This window comes from Dromaius novaehollandiae, chromosome 2 (assembly GCF_036370855.1).
Source record: "Dromaius novaehollandiae isolate bDroNov1 chromosome 2, bDroNov1.hap1, whole genome shotgun sequence".
Classification (NCBI taxonomy): Eukaryota; Metazoa; Chordata; class Aves; order Casuariiformes; family Dromaiidae; genus Dromaius; species Dromaius novaehollandiae.
This window is the reverse complement of record NC_088099.1, coordinates 20,870,981-20,890,144: the sequence shown is the minus strand read 5'-3', so window position 1 is coordinate 20,890,144 and position 19,164 is coordinate 20,870,981. Positions and strand designations below refer to the sequence as shown.

At 54.3% G+C, this 19,164-nt stretch overlaps 1 protein-coding gene across 1 annotated transcript; it reads left to right on the top strand.

The window, feature by feature from the left end:
- The first annotated feature begins 55 nt into the window (after nucleotides 1–55).
- Nucleotides 56–15,989, top strand: BMI1 (BMI1 proto-oncogene, polycomb ring finger). Its single transcript, XM_064505946.1, has 14 exons — nucleotides 56–434; nucleotides 1,398–1,509; nucleotides 1,618–1,681; nucleotides 1,778–1,812; nucleotides 2,430–2,507; nucleotides 10,560–10,672; nucleotides 11,034–11,130; nucleotides 11,881–11,936; nucleotides 12,059–12,109; nucleotides 12,356–12,464; nucleotides 12,555–12,600; nucleotides 13,126–13,224; nucleotides 13,663–13,743; nucleotides 13,831–15,989. The coding sequence occupies exons 1-14, from the start codon at nucleotides 293–295 to the stop codon at nucleotides 14,158–14,160; spliced, it is 1,413 nt and encodes a 470-aa protein (XP_064362016.1). The 5' UTR covers nucleotides 56–292; the 3' UTR covers nucleotides 14,161–15,989.
- Nucleotides 15,990–19,164: the final 3,175 nt, after the last annotated feature.

The following is a 19,164-nucleotide window of genomic DNA, read 5'->3' as shown; positions in this document are numbered from 1 at the left end:
CGGGCGCCGGCGGGGGAGGCAGCGGCCCCCGGGACGAGCCGCGCCGGGGCACTAACGCCGCCGGGGGGGGTGGGGGGCCTCGCCGCCTGCTTCGCTGGCGCAGTTAGAAAACGGCTGGGCTCCTACCCCGGCGACGGCGGCCCGCGGCCCCCGCGGAACCGGGGGTGGCTGCGAGGCGCGGCGGTGCCCGGCGGCGGCGGCGCCTCCCGCCCGCGGCGGCGGCGGCCCCGCCTCGCGCGGCGATCAGCTGCGCGCGCGTCACGTGCCCGTGTCGAAGGTCACGGCGCTCACAATGGAGCTGTCGCCGTACGCGCAGGGCGGCTGGCGGCTCCTGGGCGACCCGCGCCGCGTCCCCCGCCGCGCCTACGCCGCGCTGCTCCGCGCCGCCTTCCGCGGCCTCCTCGGCCCTGCCGCCGGCCCCGCCGCCGGTCTGGGTAAGCGCGGCCGCCCCGCCCGCCCGCGGGGGGAGGGGGCGAGGCGGCGCGAGGGGACCGCTGCGCGCCCGCGGAGCGCAGCGCCGGGGCCACCTGCGCCGCGGCGGCCCGACACGGGCCCGGCGCTGCGCGGCGGCCGCCGGCACCGGGGCGCGCGGCCTGTGAGGGCGCGCGGGCTCCGCTGCGGCGGTCCCGGGCGGGCCGGGCCGAGCCGAGCCGAGCCGCGGAGCCGCCGCTGCGTGGCGGAGCCGGGCGTCCTCCCTCCTCGGCGGCGCGCTGCCGGCGGGCGCGTACCCTACGCATACATACGTGTGTGTGTGTGTATTTATATATATATGTGTGTGTGCACACGCACCCGCCCGCGCGCGTGTGCCGATGCGGGCGGCGGCTCCGCGCAGACCCGCGGCGAGACGGCGCCGCTGAGCGCGTGTCAGCGCGGGCGCGCGCGCTTAACCAGGTGCGGTTTACAGCGACCGGACCAGCGCGGCCGCCGGCTGCCGCGCGGGGCGTACGCTCCCCGGCGCTGCGCGGGCGCCGCCGCCGCGAGACCGACCCGCCTCCGCCCGCGCGGCCGTTGCGCGGCGGCGGCGGGGCAGCTCGAGCCGCCTGCGCGGGCGCCTGGTCCGCGTCGGGCAGCGCGCACCGTGCCGCGGGGGTTTCCTCGCGGCGCCCTTTTTTAATTGTTATTTTTAACGTGCAGGAGATGTGGATGCACTTAGGCGCGTAGCGCTGGATCAAGCCGTTCCGGCGCGGTTTTCGCGATACGCGTAACCCTTTCCTGTCCTTTCTCGTTTTTTTCCCTGACACGTTACGTGCGGGCTCGGTGCTTTTGCTCTAAACACCGCATGTGTGTCGCTCTGAAGTCTGCGGAAAAGATACCGTTCAAAGGGCAAGAAGAAGCCCTTGGTAACGGGTACGGGACTCCGTAAAAAAAGTGTGTCATCAGTAATTTATCTATTTTAGATGATCCCGACCTGAAAGATATTGACCCTGCGGTATTAAAGCATTGCCATGCGGCAGCTGCAACGTGTATACTGGAAGCAGGAAAACACAAAGCCGACAAATCTGCTATAAGGTACTGATGCTTTGAAGCTACCTCATTTCTCTAGTGACTGTTACTTACTGTAAACTCTACTGCTGGCTTCATGTTAACAAAAAACTCATAAAATGTTTTTCTTTGTAGCACATGTCTAGAAGACTGTAAATTGGATAGAGAAAGAATAGAAGAATTTTGCACCGAATATCAGGTTTTTAAACTAATTTTACCATACTTGTTTTTTTTTCCCCTCTGGTAACAACTTATTTGAATCTAGCAGATGTGTTGCTTTTTTTTTCCCCCCCAGAAAAATGAGGATGCATTGGAAATCATATTGGGAAGGTAGGTCAGTCTGTCAGCACAGAAAGTTTCTGTTACAGCTACTTTAAAAGTGTCCTGAAAAACATACGTAGGTACTTTAAAGTGATGAAATTAAGAAACATTGCTCACAGATTTTTTTCTTTAAATTTTTAACAGAGTTTAGAAAACAACTGTTGAAACTTTCTTTTCCCCTTTCAGTATTCTGCTCTTAAGTAACTTTTTGAACTTTTTATTAAATGTTACAAACATCAGAAAAAGGTTCTTGACTTTATTGATGGACAGCTTTAGGAAATTGACTTTTTCTTTTAGTGTAGGGTGCATATAACTATTGTGTTTTTCAGCATAGGCAGATCTCCACTCCATATAACTGATGTGTCTTGGCGCTTGGAATATCAGATCAAGGTAATCTTAACACATCAGAGTGTTTCCTGAGTCTATTTTGGTTCTGAAACCTGACTTTTTGTGTATTCTTTGTTTTTAATTTAGACTAATCAACTTCATAAAACTTACCAACCATCCTATTTGGTGACCTTAAATGTAGAGGTACTGTCTGTCCACCTTTCCCAATACCCTTAAAGGAAAAAATGCAATCTCTTGTCATTTTTTAATAAAACAGGTATTGTTTTTTTTCTCTTCAGAACAGTGATTCAGGATCACACCCAGATGTTAGCTTTAGTTGCACGATGGAGCAATTACAGGTACTTCTTTCCATCATCATTGTTTGGCTCTGGTTGTGAATATATATATATGTATTTTTACTGTCAATCAAAATGAAAGTTTATAAACTGTTCTGAGAAAAATATCCAGGATTGGGAGGGTGGGAAAGAACCTTCTGCAAAACATTGTCTGAATGTAGTCATCTTGCCTTCTCAAATAAAGTTGTGTAGTAACTGATTTTATTTGCATGGAAATAGCTCTTTCTACCTGTATAAATGTTATCTGTTTTCATAGCTGTAGTATTTATTTGGAAGGAAATCCATCAGTTTTATGAAACTCTCATTTCCCGTGGTGCAGGGAAATTATTAAGCAAAATGGATCAATGATTTAAATATATATGGTGATTAAAAATAGTGAGTGAACTGAAGGCTCTTCAGTGGTGTTAATGACATGTAAGAAATGTACTGAAACAAATGTTGATCTTCTCTTAGCGATTTAAATGTGTAACTGAACAATAGAGGTATTGTAATGCTTGAAAGTGACCAAACTGTGGAAGACTGGGAAGAGGGGTTGGGGGTAGAGACAAGGAGATATTACAATTTCAGGTTTACACTGCTACTTTTTTAACGTGTTTCTCCAAATTCCTCTTTTACTTACAAATAAGTGTTTTGATTTGGTTCACTCACTTAGCGGAATCTGACATACTTTGACTGGAGAACGGTCCTCGTATAAAATTGCACTCAAAATAATTTCAGTATTTTTAGAAAAGTATGTAGGACTCAAATGCTTGACCACATGTTAGCATGAACCATCGTAATGGTGCTGATAAAATCTTCATGTTAAAAATAGTGATGTTTCAGTCAGTTATACATATTAAAAGGTGTTTTCCTTCAATGCCTACCTTTTTACTATGTTGTAAAATGTGAAGTTATTTTAATTGTCTTTCTAGCATTGTTTATCAGTTGCAACATTTCTTTGTGGTATAGTGCTGCTATCCCTTGCCCTGCTGCGTAAAAGAATGTCACTTTCTACTGTCAGCTGACTTTGTACAAAATATTTTTATCCTGATACAATATTTAATCTCTTAGGATTTAGTTGGAAAACTAAAAGATGCTGCAAAAAGTCTCGAAAGAGCGACTCAGATGTGATGGGGGGAAGGCGTCAGCCTGCGGCGCTGAAGTACTCTGATTCCTAAGAGTGGCTTCTAAGTAACAACTGCCTTTCATCTCCATTTACATCTCGTGATGGAAACCTTTTTACGAGTTTTTGGATATGAATTAACTAAAATCACTGTTTTCATGAAGGCAGATGCTATTCCTTGTTCATGTCATGCGTCCGTGAAAATTAACTCCTGGTAGAAATTCAGTTAGCTGTAGTGTCTTCAAAGCATTCCTTGTATTTTATTTTGTGTACTTCAGGTATTTATCACTGACTGTTTTTCTCCGAGATCTAATAAAGTTGATTCGCTCTTGTTCTGCGGTTTTTTTTCTTTTAATGACTGAAGTGGCTGTACCTGACCTACGCCGCTAAATGCAGCGTGAGCTGCTTCGGCGGGAGAGTCCCCTCCTCCGGCGTTCCTGCCGCGGCGCGCTGGCGGAGCGGCCCCTCGCGCTTTGTTACCCCGCGCTCGGCCCTCGCCCCGCCGCCGGGCGCAGGGCTGCTCCCCCGCGCCGGGGAAGCACTTCCACGCGCTCCTGCGGAGCCGGGCCGCGGCCCCGCGCCCGCCCGCGGCGGCGGCGCCGCCGAGCGGAGCCGAGCGGCGGCTCCTGCCCGGCGGCGGCTGCACCCTGGCGGTCTCGCTGCGCGCCCGCGCCGCGGCCCCGGCCGCTCCCCGCGCAGCCGCCCGCACCTGCCGGCGGGGAGGCGGCGGCGCGGCGTCCCCGCGAGGGCTCCCCGCTGCAGGCGGGAGCCGGCGGCGCTGGGCGGGAAAGCGGCGCGCGGGCCCTGAGGGGGGCGCGGCGACCCGGCGCCAACGGTCCCCGCGCGCGGCGCGGCGAGGCGCGTCCCGCGGCCACGTGCGCGAGGCGGGCGGCGGGCACGAGGCGGCGAGGGCGTGAGGCGGCGCCCGGCGGGAGGCGCGGCCCGCCCGCCCGCGGGGGGGGGAGCTGCGGGAGGCCGCGGGCGTCGAGGCCGCGCGTGGGGCGCGAGCAACAAGTGCGCGGAGGGAGGCGCGGGCGCGGGGCCGCCGTGAAGGTGGAGCGGCGCGGACGAGGGGCGCGGCGAGGCGGCGCGCGGGGCGGGCGCGCGCGCGGAGCGGGGCGAGGGGCCGCGCGTGGGGAGGGGGCGGCGGCGGAAAGTCGGGAGCGGAGGGAATGAAAGAAAGAACGGGGACGGGCAGCGTGGGGGGGGGGGAGAAAAAAGGCGGAATCGGGATGTTGCGCGGAGCGAGGGGAAGGGAAATCGGCGCGTCCGAGGCGGGGGGGGGTTGGGGGGCGCCGGGGCCGCGCGCGGGAGCGGGCGGGCAGGGCCGGGGAGGCGGCGGGGAGCGTGGCGAGCCGGGGGGGGCGGGACGGGCGGCGGGTGCGCGGCGGAGAAAAGGAGGCAACGGCCGCGTGCGGGGCGCGCGCGGGGGGGCGGGGGCGCGCGGCGAAGGGCGCGCGCGCGGCGGCGCGGGGGGGAGGGGAGGAGGGGCGGCGGCGCGGGCGGGGAGGGAGGCGGCGGCGCGGGCGGGGTGCGGGGCTGGGTCACGGCGGGGCTGCGGGCTCGGGCCGCACCGCCGCTAATTCCCAGGCCGCCCTTAAGGAATGAGGCGCCCCACGTGACGCTGGCGGGGCGGGCGAACTCCGAGCCATTTTGGGGACGGTGTCAGTTTCCACTGTGTGCCTTCAGCGTTGCATTTTTCCCTCCTCCGCCCGCCCTCCCCCGTTTCCCCCACCAACAACTATGAAATAATAATAATAAAAAAAGAGACCGAGAGGCAGAGCAGGGGAAGAGGGAGAGACAATGGGCTGGTGGAGAGAGGACCCATCCGGATTAGAGAGACTTTCCGCTCCCAGCTCCTGAGCCACCCAAAACGCAAACTCAGAGGGAGCGAGAGGGAGTGAGAAGGGTCGGTGGAAGAGAGGAGAAAACCCGGGTGTTTTGTAACTAAAATGAGCGGAGTGCAGCAGCAGCAGCAGCAATAAGCTTATTGCAATTGACAGCGTCTGCAGTTCATTTCAAGATGGCCGCTTGGCTCACATTCATTTTCTGCTGAACGACTTTTAACTTTCATTGTCTTTTTTGGCCGCTCCGATCATCACCCACCGGCTCCTTTTTCCGGGTATGTATAAAGCGAGGTGTCTCCTTACCCAGGGCGGGGGGCCGAGGGGGCTCGGCGGCGGTTTTCGGCTGGTTTGGGGGCTGCAAAGGGGAGCCTAGGTGTCCCCCGAGCTCTCCGTATGGGAAAAGCGCTGACAGGCTGCTCCAACCACACACACACACATAGAGACACGCAGCAGCAGCAGCAGCAGCCTGTGCACTCGCTTTCGCTACGCACCCACATTTGCAAATTTTAGTTCCTTTCTTTCCCCAGGTGCCCCCGAAAACGTTTCTGTGCACATGGTCCCCGAGGAGAATATTTGTATTTCCAGCCCCTGCTGCCATCCCGGCCTGAGCGCCCTTTGTTTAAAGGCAGATTTTGATTAAACAGGGACGTTCATGAAATCTGGAGCTGCCTGGGTCAAGTGATTTCAGTCCTCTCCGAAATAAATGTGTCTGGGGGAGGCTAAAATGCCAGATAGCGCACCCATTTTATAGAGATAGGGCCAGTGGGGGGTAGCGATCCCCCTGGAGGGGTTGTTAGGCTCCGGGGCAGCCAACAGAAAATGTTATTAACTTAAGTTGGACAAGTACTTGTGTGAAATTTGATGGTTTGTAAGATGGCGGTTCCCAGTTGTTTCCAATGTCTCCTCTTACGTTTGTGCTTAAAATGCTAAAGTTTGTAGGTTTATACCTGCTGGGAGAGGACGGGGGTGACCAAAACTGAGAAATAACTTTTTTGCAGAGAGATCAATTTGCCTGTGATCCTCGGGAATTGGGGTGTGCAGTTTGCTAGAGCCTTTGAAGCAAAGGTGATGTGCCTGTAGCACGCAGTGGGGTTTTTTGAATTTATTTTCTCTGACTGGTGGTTTTTCTCCTGAGCCCGGCGAGGGTAAATTAACGTGAAATCCTTTGTCGAGTCTTAAACGTGTCACGAGTTGGCTCGTCATGCTGTTTAGGGGTAGCCCTGGAAAGTTGATTGTGTGTGTTTGTGCAATTGTATGGCCTTGGTGGTATATAGCCCGCGTCGTTTCTGTGTGTTTACTGGAAATACTTGCGAATAAAAAGGCAAAAAGGAGCAGAAAAATCACATTTCTGTAAAAGTGAGATAGTCACTTTTCAGGATCCAGAAACTTTCATTCACTCCTCCACCCTCCAAAAAAGCTCGAGAAAACCTAGGCGTGTGTGCCCAGTTGTCAGATGAGCATCAAATTGATTTTTGCACAGTCTGTAGTGGTCAAAGTAACTTATTTTGTGGGACTGTCCCAAAGACCAGGGGGATCCTGGAAATGCTCTCCACGGCAGCTGCTCGCAGTGCCTGGCTACAGCACGTCCTGTAAACTACTCACACAGACTTTTTTTTTTTTTTTTTTTTTTGCAGTTTGCCAGAGATGCGAAGTGTTGACCTACCTGATCAGGCAGATAGCTACAAAATTAACATTTTAATATATTTTGGAGTAGACGGATTGTGTGGTTCGGATAGTGAGTTTTAGGGAGATTGTTTAAAGGCTTGGGGTCTTTTTACATTCTGTTGCCATTATTCAGGTGTTTCCGTGCTGCAGTGCGCTGGGTAAAGAGATTTGAGCTACACATGCGTCCCTTGAAAGAAACACTATCCCTCCTTAAAACATATGTGGGCATTCTTAAGTGAAAGAGTAATAACAGACTTCATAGGAAAGTAGTTCTTGTTGGTGATAGGTGAAGATGTAGCACGACAGCTTCTTTATTCTTGAAGGGAGAGTTTTCCGAGTGGATATAGGTGCAGAGTACACAAACCTGTCCGAATGATGTTTCTGTATTTTTTGTGTATTTCCTCTTAGAGACCCGCCAGACCAGGTTTGGTAGCTTATTGTGTTTATAGATTTTTACTAATGTAGCTGATTCTTAGCAGGGGAACATACCTCTGTTTTTCTTCATTTTGACATAACCCGTTTAAGGCCTCTCAATAATCAGCTGGCTGGCGCTGTTTATTTCCAGCCAGTATTATCTTCCCCTATTTCGCGTTTGGCTGTTCTGCGTGTCAGCGTGTAAACATATACGATCCTGGTGAAGAGGCTGTTAGTGTAGCCCGTGTGAAGCGCCGCTCCGCCTGGTGCTGTCCCCCCGAGCGGGGATTTTCCTCCCGCCGGCGCAGGAGGTCGCGGCGGGCGCGGGCGCGGCGGGGAGCGGGGCGCGCAGGGACACGCGTGTGAGGGTCCCACAGCGGCTCCGCGGCGGCAGCTGGGCGCGGGGTGCAGCTTGCTGGGTAAAATCACCGATTCCAAAGATAACTCATAGCACGCTGAAAATGTGCTAACTTTGGGCAATAAATAACCCGCGTTTAGGGGTTGCTTCGACAAAACAAGTTTCACGGTTGAATTTAGTCCTCCCCCTTCTAGGAAGAGGCTACGCTTGCGTGAAATAAAACGTGTTAATGTCCTAGAAGGTTTGTCCCAGGATGTCAGGGCTGGGAGAGAACTCTAAATCAGCCGACTTGCGTGACCTCGGTCACTGCTGGGTTTTTTAGTTCAGATATTTATGAACGATAAGGTATTGATTTTAGCAAATACAGCACAGAACCATCAGAGCAGCCTGTCCGTATCTGAGCACCGAAAAGAGACCTCGGAGCCGCTGGCTTCCCGGTGCTGTGCTCTTCACAGGCTGAGGCACAGAAGCCTTCGCTGGGAAAAGCAAACCGTCGGTATCAGTTTAAAAGTAGAAAGTGGAGGGTCAGGGACCCTGGAAGCGACAGTTAAATCGCAGGACAATGAAGTGTGGGTCTTGCTCTCCCGCACGGGACTGGGAGCAGCTTTGGGGATCCGCTCTCGCTTGGTGCCTCTGCACTTCGCTGCCCTGTTTGTTTGCTATCATTTGGTATTGGGGGGGGTTTATCTGCTGCTCCTGCAAAGCTGCTCCCGCAGCAGCGAGCGAAGTTTCCTTGCTAAGGTCGCTCGTTGGCGCTGTGTGCACTGCTTGAGAAATATCGTACCCCTGTCCTGGGCAGCTTGGCCGAAATTCAGAGCTTTTGGGAACCTCGGTGTATGGCCGCATGTCGCTGTGTAGCATCGAAGCTCGCGGGTGGCCGGGGAGCACCGCGGGCGTCGTGTGCCCCGGGGCTGCCCCGGCTCCGCGCTGCGGCGAGAGGCGGCGCGGGAGCTCTGCCCGGAGCGGTGGGAGCGGCAGGTCGCCGTGCCGCCGTCCCGGGAGCCCTGCCGCGGCGAAGTGCATAGCTGGCATCTGGGTAACACGGTTATATTAATTTTTTCAGGATCTGTTTGACAGAAAATAGTTTACTGGGCAGTTGGCGTAGCTGATAGGGTTTCCCCCCCGTGGAGTTTCCCTCCTTATTCCCTCTTCTTTTAAGTCGTATGTGTGCCTATAACGTTAGTGCCACTGCCCCCGATGGGGGTTTATGGGTTGCAGACTGTGAAAATGACATTTGTTTTTCACCCTTGTCGCTGCATTGTGTTGACAACGTGTTGATTTAGCTTCAGGAATGATCTGGTCACATGGTCCTTTGCATGTTGTCACTAATGTACCGTTTAAAGTCGGTTTGGGCTTTTTTCTGTTTTTTTTTCCCCTCGGTGCGTTTCATTGCTGCAAAGGAGGTTTATTAGAGGATCCGGAGTTTTGCTTTCTCCCACCCAAACACCTTGCCCTGGCGCTGCAGAACTGTTTCCACCTCTTGCAAAACTTCGCAGCGCGCTCGCTTCGTCCGCGGGAGGCTTTTCAAATGAGACTCGGAGGGGGGGGGGGGGAGGAAAGACAGAAAGAGAGAAAGAAAGAAAGAGTGGGAGGGGGGAGAGAGGAAGGAAGGGAGGAGAGGAGAGGAGAGGAGGAAGGGGCGCGGGGGAAGGGGACCCGCGGCGCGGGCAGCAGCCGGCGCGGCGCCCCGGCGGCGGCGCGGGGGCCTCGGGCCGCGGAGCGCGGCGGGAGCGGGAGCGGGAGGCGGCGCGGGGGGGAGCGGCGGTCTCGGCGCGGCTCCTCGCCCCGAGTCGACGTGGAGAGAGGCCCCTGCGAGGAGCCGAAATGGCCGAGGCTCGGGAGGAGCCTCCCGCGCTCGCCGCCGCCAGGCTGGGACCCCGAGCCCGGCGCAGCCCGCCGCGGCCCGCGGCCGCCCCCGCCGCGGCGCCCCGCGGGCCGCGGCAGCCGCCCGCCCCCCGCCCGGCGCGGCCCCCTCCCCCGGCGCCCGGGCTCCCAGACCCCCGCGGGCGCCGCGGCTCCTCCACCCCCTTCGCCAGCCCCCGGGCCCCGCGTCCCACCCCCTGGCCCGGCTCGGCTCGGCCCGGCCCGCCCCCCGGCCGCCCCCCCGCCCGGCTCTCGTGTGTTCCCAGCGGTGGCAGGATGCCAAGTGTAAGTGTAAGTTGCTATAGCAACCCCCTCGGAGAGCGGAGCCGATCCGGATCGGCACCGCGCCGCCGCCGCCGCCGCCCGGACCCGCGCGGGCCGGCCCGCCGCCCCGGTGCCCGCCGCGCCGCGCCGCGAGGTGCGTGTCCCCCGCCCCCGCCGCCCCTCCCCGCGCTCCGGAAATGCCAGGGCAGCCGCACCGGGAGGCGCTGGTTCCCCTTTGTGCTGCTCGCCGGCAGCCCGGTGCCCGGCCGGCCCCGCCGCCCGCCCCGGCCCCGGCCCCGGCACTGGCCCCGGCTCCGGCTCCGGCCCCGGCCCCGGGCCGCGCCGCCGCGCGGCAGCAGCAGCCGCAGCCGGTGCGCGCCCGCGGGCCGCCGCGCACAGCCGCGCCTCGGCGGGGCGGCCGGGCGGCGGGGGCTGCGCGGCGGCCTGCGGCCGCGGCCGCGCCGCTCCTCGGGGGCCCCGGCCGCGCCGCGCCGCGCCGCCGCGCCCGCGCCCTCACCGGCCTCCGCGGTGTCTTGCAGAGCCGCTGCCCGCCGCGCCACCATGCACCGCACCACCCGGATCAAAATAACCGAGCTGAACCCCCATCTCATGTGCGTGCTCTGCGGCGGCTACTTCATCGACGCCACCACCATCATCGAGTGTCTCCACTCCTGTAAGTACCGGCCGCCCCGCCGCCCCGCTGCTCGCCCCGCGCAGCGCGGCGCAGCGCCCGCGGGACGGGCGCGACGGGCGGCCCGCGGCTCCCGCGGCCCCGGGGAAGGGGGCTCCGCGCCGCCCCCGAGTGCCCTCTGCCAACGGCCCTACGGCCTTTGTTAAAGTCATAACACACGTACCCGAGTGTCGCCTTTTCATGTTAATTGCAGCTTATTTGAGTATTTGTTTAGCTTAAGCAGCGCGCTCCTGACAATGGACGATTTACTGGCTCGCATAGCTTAGAAAATCGCACCTCTATCTATGCATATTTGAGTATCGCCTAGAACTGTTACTAAAAGCCTGACGTGTTTGACTTCCAGTCTGTAAGACGTGTATCGTGCGTTACTTGGAGACAAGCAAGTATTGTCCTATTTGTGATGTCCAAGTGCACAAAACTCGGCCGCTTTTGAATATAAGGTAGGAGAAAGATGTCACGTATATCACCTATGTCTTGCTTTACTTTATAAGTAGAGACTAGCAGGAATTGTGTTGATGTTATCTCTTCATCTCTGATTTAAATCTGAAAGAACTTGTCAATTTGCAAGCTAACCTGTGCGTATGGTCTCTTTGGAGTTTTGTCATTGACTGAAATAGAGGAGTTCGCTGGACGAGAGACTGAAAGTTTTTGCTGGTCTTTCTTCCTATTTTTGCCCACGCTAACCACTGATACAGTGCCTTCTCCCGCTCCTCCATCCTCGTGAACACCAATCCGTCATTTTTTATCTCCACTTTCTGCTTTTCGCAGACATGCTTCACTCGAGCCTCAGGTTGTAGTCGTGAAAACTGTTGCTGAAACTTTTGAAGCTAAAAGTCCGGCCCTTTTAAAGCATGCTACTTGTTCCAGAAGTATTTTTTTCAGTGTTACTTTGTGGTGTTCTGTCTCTCCGTTTTTTGGGGGGGAAACATGGTTTTTAAGGCCTTATTTCAGTCCGGGAGAATTATTTTTCAATTGCTGTGTCACAACTGAAGGTTTTTTGTTTTGTTTTGTAGCAATATTTAAAACGGTGTTAGTTTGATTATTAAGTTTGTCAGTTAACTTTTTAGGAGTAGCATTCCACTTGGTAGAAGATGTCTCATTGTTGTGAAAGATTACAAATGAGGAGCTGCCGCTTGGATTAAAATATTGCTTCCTCTGCTTAATTTTATGTTTTCGGGGTTTTTTTTCAGGTCAGATAAAACTCTGCAAGATATTGTATACAAGCTAGTACCAGGCCTTTTCAAAAGTGAGTAGTTAAATCGTTTTTATTCTTAAGAGCAGAAAGACAAAGACAGAACTGCTATCCTGTATCCTTACCTGGAGTTACGGTGTTTATACTAAAAGAAAAATATATGCTTTTCCATTTAGATGAAATGAAAAGAAGAAGGGATTTTTATGCTGCTCATCCGTCAGCTGATGGTAATAGCTTCTCGTTCGCAACTTTAATAAAATAGCTTAGACCTAGATGCTTTGCTGTTTCCTTTTTAAGTTAAAAATTATGTGCTACCGTGAATGAATTTTAAGAAGTACATTCAGCATAATAAAAGTTTATTGTTTTAGCAATTCATAATCTTAGTATGGAGATTTTTTTTCTTGTTACTGAGAATTGCCATTCTTCCTGATTTGAAATTCAAAATGTAAATTATTGTGGAAATTTCTGCGCAGCTGCCAATGGCTCTAATGAAGACAGGGGAGAAGTGGCTGACGAAGACAAAAGAATTATAACAGACGACGAGATAATAAGCTTATCCATTGAATTCTTTGACCAGAATAGGCAAGTTCCAGAATGGCAATATTTTATGTTTATCTGACTGTTAGCAGCTATGTTTATTATTTGTTGTAATTGTTTCATTCCTTTTCACAGGCTGGAACGAAAAGGAAATAAGGAGAAAGAAAAATCAAAGGAAGAGGTAAATAACTTTCCTTTGCTTAGAGGAAACATAGCACACAGAAACATCTTTTGAGCAGGTTTGTGGTTGAACACAATCTATAGATACTTGTATCCAGAACAAAGGAGGCACACATGCTATTATGGTGCTAGGTAGAGAAGAGGTAGAATAGCATCTTACAGCTATATATGTAAACAACTTTGAGAAATAAAACCCCTGCAGTAGTACTTTTAAAGTTGAATCTGAATTTTTTTACATTTAAAATTATCAATATGCAATAAATAGGTATTCCGAAAAGGGATGTAGTATGAGTTATAGATCTGTTTATGTATAAAATTACTTGCTTTTTTATTACTTTCTCTGAAACTGTAATTTACCTTTTACATCTGATGTTCTTTAAACGGCCCTCAAAATCATTACAATATAGTTCATAATTTAATAGCATGTGTGCATTTAAAAAAAAACTCACGTAGAATATTAGAATATAACTTTGGTGGAAGTAATTGCTTGTTCTCGATAGATTGATTTTCTTTAATGTATCATTAGGTGAATGACAAAAGATACTTACGCTGCCCAGCAGCAATGACTGTGATGCATCTAAGGAAGTTCCTGCGGAGTAAAATGGATATACCTAATACTTTCCAGGTACCTAAGGGAAAAGAGTGATTTTTTTTTTCTTGATATTCTGGATCTGCTAATGCTGGTTAACACTCTTCTTAAATTAGTTTACATTTTTGATTGCTTGTTTGAGTGAGTTCCAGCAAGCAATAACTACAGAGTGTTTCTGGAGTGTACAATATGTTGACAGGATTAAGAGCATATTTTAAAATATCTCACAGAAGAGTTTGGTGACCCTCTGTAGCTTTTTTATGCTGTACCTATTGAGGTAGCAATAAATTGTTCCGTAGCATATTTTAAAAATACCTAATATTTACAGAAGTCCTCTCTGCCTTTGCATTTTTTGGTATAGCAAATCTTAAAGTTTCTGATCTACCGGTTTGGGGCTCCTTTCAACTCAAAAAAGCATGTGTTACTGGTACATACCTGTATGCTTCTTAATGCGAGGATTAATGTCTTAAATAGATTGATGTGATGTACGAAGAGGAGCCTTTGAAGGACTACTACACACTAATGGATATCGCCTACATTTATACCTGGAGACGGGTAATTAGCAGCGTGCCTCCTCTTCGGTGGCGACCCGCCAGCTGCGGCCCGCGAGGGTGCTCACGGGGTCTTCTCTTTGCCTTGCAGAATGGGCCGCTCCCCCTCAAGTACCGAGTGCGACCTACTTGCAAGAGAATGAAGATCAGTCACCAGCGGGAAGGCTTGAATAATAGCGGGGAACTAGAAAGTGACTCTGGGAGCGACAAGGCGAGCAGCCCGGCGGGAGGCATCCCCTCCACCTCCTCGTGTTTGCCTAGTCCCAGCACCCCGGTGCAGTCTCCTCACCCGCAGTTCCCGCACATCTCCAGTACCATGAATGGCACCAGCAGCAGCCCCAGCAGTAACCACCAGTCCTCCTTCACCAACAGAGCGCGGAAAACCTCCATAAATGGCTCCTCGGCTACTTCGTCCGGTTGACTCGCCAATGAGACTACCACCCCCACCCCACATTTATATAGATCTCTCCATGCCATTACAGCTTTATAGATGCTAATACATGTGACTATCGTCCAAATTGCTTTCTTTTGTAGTGACACTGAACTTGGCTATAAAAGGCGGACTAGGTGACATTCAATATGGACGTTAATTAAAACGCAAGATTGATATGTAAATTGTTTTCAAAGGACTGGGAAGCAAACAAAAGTTACACCTTCACGTGTTTGGAATGATGTGGAGTTGTTTCCGTCCCCATCATCTGGACCTGGGACTCTCCAGAAGTTGATATAAATCCTGGGAAGTAGTTTGTTAATCCAGACTAACTCCTCCATTGCGTTCTCTTCAATTGTTATTGTTATTATGCTGTTTTGTGAACCTGTAGAAAGCAAGTGCTTTTTCATCTTGAAATTCAACAAAATGGAAAGAATATGCATAGAATAATGCATATATGTAGCCATGTCACTGTGAATAACAATTTTTGCGTATTAGCCATTTTGATTCTTATGTTGCATCTTTAATTCTCTGTTGCTGCGCAGAACCGATCAAAAGAAAAGTAAACTTCAGTTTTACAATCTGTATGCCTAAAAGCGGGTATTACCGTTTTATTTACTGACTTGTTTAAATGATTCGCTTTTGTAAGAATCAGATGGCATTATGCTTATTGTACAATGCCATATTGGTATATGACATAACAGGAAACAGTATTGTATGATATATTTATAAATACTATAAAGAAAATATTGTGTTTCATGCACTCATGAGATGGTTGTTAAATTTCTGGTTCGACCCTTGCAGATGCCGCTTGTTTGAGCTTTGCTCGTACTGCAAGAAACACTTTGTGTGTGACAGCTACAGTATTGGGAAAGCACATTCAAGTCTCTGATAACCTGGAGGCAATTGGCAATCTTAACAGGTTTTTACTGGCTTTGTCTTTTCTCAAGTGATATATTTTTACTTTACCAAATGTTGTTGAAGTGATGCAGTGAAGAAAAGAAATTAAGGGACATGGAAGTAATTGACCTGTTTGATTACATTTTTATGATTTTGTGTGGTGGGATTGTGTTTTTAAAAGCACATGGGATCATTATAGAAGCCATAAACTATTTGGTATAAATTTTAAGGAGCCAGCAATTTGCTGGATGAAGGCATTTTATCTAAATTTGTTTTAATATATATGTATATGGTACAGTACTAACTTCATTAAAATTTAACAGGTACTTTAATATTTCCAATAAATTGTGGAGAATGCCTCCTCTTTAATGGCCTGCACATAGGAGCATTTTATTAGAGGCTTCTAAGGGTTGTTGGTTTTTTTTAAGTAGAAGGAACTTTTCCAACATAAAATATGAACAGCCCAGAACACTTTTCAGTTTGTGCTTTGCTTTGGTCGAACTTCGTGTGTGTTCATCACCCATCAGTTATACATTTGTGAGGGTGTTTATTCTATATGGATATTGTTTCATGTTTGTACGGGAAAACTGTAGTTAAACATTTCATTGTCTCCAGTCTGCAAAAGAAGCACAATTCTATTGCTTTGTCTTGCTTATAGTCATTAAATCATTACTTTTGCATATAAATTGCTGTTATTTGTCCTGCTTGTTTTTATAGACCAGGTGATTGCAAATCCTCCACAAGGTTATTGCTTATTGATGTATAATGTCTTGTTAAACAAGAGTTGATATTTTTTTCCTGTAGTAAACATGTACAGTTCAATTTCAACAGTAAAAACTTCAGTTTTATATACACGAATAACTTTCATTTATAGTTGATCAAAGAAATAAACAAATAAAAGGGATAATTCATTGAAAAAATAGCACATGAGCTTTGTTGATAATGTGGTATTAAAGGACAAACATCTTGTTCTCATTGAAAGTCTTTCGGGGTCTATAAAAGATTTTAGTGAGCAGAGCACTATAGTATTAAAACAACACCAAAAAAAAGCCTACAAATCGCCAAGATTTCTTTTGGATGCCTACCTAGAAGACGTTTGCTCTTCTCTATTTGACTTCGCGTAGTTCGTGGAGATGAGTAAAGGGGGTCTTCCCACGCCCCGGGCGGCCCCGCGTTTTGCCGCCTGTGCCCAGGCTCAGCCCGGGCTGCGCCGCGGCGGGGACGGCGGGGACGGCGGGGACGGGAGCGCGGGGCTGCGGGGCTGGCGGACGCCGCGCCGCGCCCCCCCCGCCTCCGCGGCGCTTGCTAAAGCATCAGCGGAGCGAAACACGATGTAATGTACAGATACCTCTCCGTGCGCCTGCATGTGGATCTTGGCAGGACTCCCTCGGCTCTATGAGTTATTTATAATGTACTGTGCGAATTAATTCACCCAAAGACCAACACTGGACCTAAAACAGGATTGTACACACTAATCAAACTACGCTTATTTATTCTGGAAGTAGCTGATAGTGTCAGCTCTCAGCCTTAAAACGGAACTGCTGCTGGCCCTTGCGAAGTGTCCGTGAAGAATAGGAAATGAAACAGGAGCTGGATGAGTCCCTTCGAGGTTTGTTAAGCTCTTACAGCCCGTTCGGCTTCTTCCAGGTCGTCAGAAAAGCAACAAACGCCTTCGGCATCCCCCTGGCCGAGCCGCAGAGGCGGCCGGGGAGGTTTGTGCTGCCGTGTGAAACGTCGGGCTTGTCGCTGGCCCTGGGCGGCCGGCGCTGCGCTGCGGGCGCGTTGCTGAGCGCGTTTGGGAAGGGGATCAGAGGCAGCGTCTCGGTGGTCTGCTGCGCTGCACCGACCTTCCCGGGCTCACAGTAGCGGTTTGTTTTTTTTCCCCCTTTTGGCAGCTATATAGCGAACGGTTTTCATTAGAAATATATGTAAATACTTATTATTTGGAAAGAACTGAATTCAGTTAGGAATACAGCAGAAGAATCTTCTCATTATCCGACAGCGCATTCATTTAAACCGGGGAGCAAAGCCAACGGCTGCTGCGTTTCCATGAGCTCGTTCAGCCACCAGCGCGGCCGGAGGCGGAGGCAGGCGGGTCCTGCGGCCGCTGGGAAGCGGGATCATCTCCGCCCCTCCGCGCCGAGCGGGGCTGCCGGCGGCCCGGGCACCGCTCGTGCGCCCGGCCGGGGGCGGCAGCGGGGAGAAGGGGCGCGGAGAGCCCCGCGGGCGCGGGGAGAGCGCAGCAGCAGCACCCGGCGGAGGAGGGGAAGGAGCGAGAGGAGCCCCGCAGCCGCCCCCCGCACCAAGTGCCGCTCCGGCCGCGCTGCTGCGTCCCCGCGGGCCGGGGCCGGTACCGGGTGCGGGCACCGCACAGCAGCTGCGGGAGACCGGCCGCGTCCCGTGAGGCGGCGGCGGGAGGCTCCCCGCGGCCGTGCGCGGGGCCGCGCAGCGCCGGCCGCGGAGAGCTTCATTCCGAGGAGCTTTCCCCCGCGGTTTGGCCGCTGAGCGCGGCGCCGCGGCGCCCAGGCGCAGACGATGAAGCGCCGGGGGGATTTCCACGCGAAGTGGCGTTTCCCGGCCGCTGTCCGGCCGTGCCGCCGCCGCTGCGGAGCGGCAGCCCCGGGAGGCGCCGAGCGCGGCCGCGGAGCCCTGGCGCGCCGCCTTTCCGCGCAGAGCCGCGCTGCTACCGCCCGGCCGGGCCCGGGGCGCGGGGACCCTGCAGTTCCCGTCTTTGCCACCAAACCGAGCGGCGAGGGTCGCGCTGCGCCGCTCCGCAGCCCCGGCGCGGGGAGGCCAGCGGCACCGCGCCCGCGGCAGGTAGCGCACGGCGGCGCGGCAGCGCCAGCCCGCCGAGCACCTTGCGCCCTCCCGATTTTCATACGGTGAAATTCTGAGACAATGTTTACACAGATAAGTGTTTCCTGTTTCCGCTGTTAATTTTTAACGTTCCTGCTTCTAGTCTGGGTACTTGAAACGGATTTCCTTTATTTTACTATAAACAGTTTCTTTTTCATGTCTTCTGCACATCCCCCGCCGGCAGGACGCCCCCCGCAGAAGCGGCTCGCCCGCCGCAGGGGCCGCGGCGCCTTGCGCGCCCCGCTCCCGGGAGCGCCGCGGGGGGGGCTGCGCGGCCCCGTCCCGCGCCGCTCCGCGCCGCCGGCCCCGCGGCCAGCCCGGCCGTCCCGCGGCAAACATCACCGCAGAGCCCAGGGCAGACCGGGCCACGCGTGCTCCCACCGTCTGTGGGCGGCCACGGTCGTGTCCACTCAACACCGGCGCGCGTTAAAAACACACAAGACCCCCAGACCGGAGCGGGAACGGCGGGAGCGACGCGGCACCCCAGCCGCAAGCGGGGCGCCCTCCCGGCGGCGGCGGCCGGGCCGGGCCGGGCCGGAGGGGACCCGCCGCGCCGCTCTGCTCCCGCCGGGCCGCCGCCGCTCCGCAGCCTCCCCCGCGCGGGGCCGCGGAAGTTCCGCGCGGGGCCCCGGAGCGGCACCGCGCCTCGCCTCGCCTCGCCTCGCCGCGCGGGGGTGCGACCCGGCGCGGCCGCCCCCGCCGCGCCTTCGCTCGGCCCGGCGGGTGCCGGAGGAGATACGCGGCCGCCGCCGCCCCCGCGCCGCTCCGCTCCGCGCCGGGCGGGCGCGACCCCGCTCCGCTCCGCGCCCCGCCGCCGCCGCCGCCCGCAGAGGCCATCTTGCGCCTGCGCAGCTCGGCCCCCTCGCGCCCGCGGAACTTCCCCCCGCGCGCCGCCGGGCTCTAGAGGGGCGCGCGGGACCAGCCGCGCGTGGGCGCCCCGCGCCGCCCCCGCGCGCCCGCAGCGCCGCCCCGCGCCCGCTCCGCAGCGCCCCGGCCCCCGCCCTGCGGGCCGCCCCCGCCAGCCCTGCGCTCTCCGCGGAGCGCCGCTCCCACGCGCGCTCCGCCCCGCCGGCCCCGCCGCGCTGCCCCGGCGTTGGGGACGGGCGCGGCGCGGAAGGGGGCAGCGCCGCGGCTTTGCGGCATCCCGGCGCCCCGTGTCCCCGTCCGCCCTGGCGCCGCGACCCCGCGGTCCCTCCCCGCGGCGCGGCCCGGCCCCGAGGCGTCCCGGGTCCCCCGACC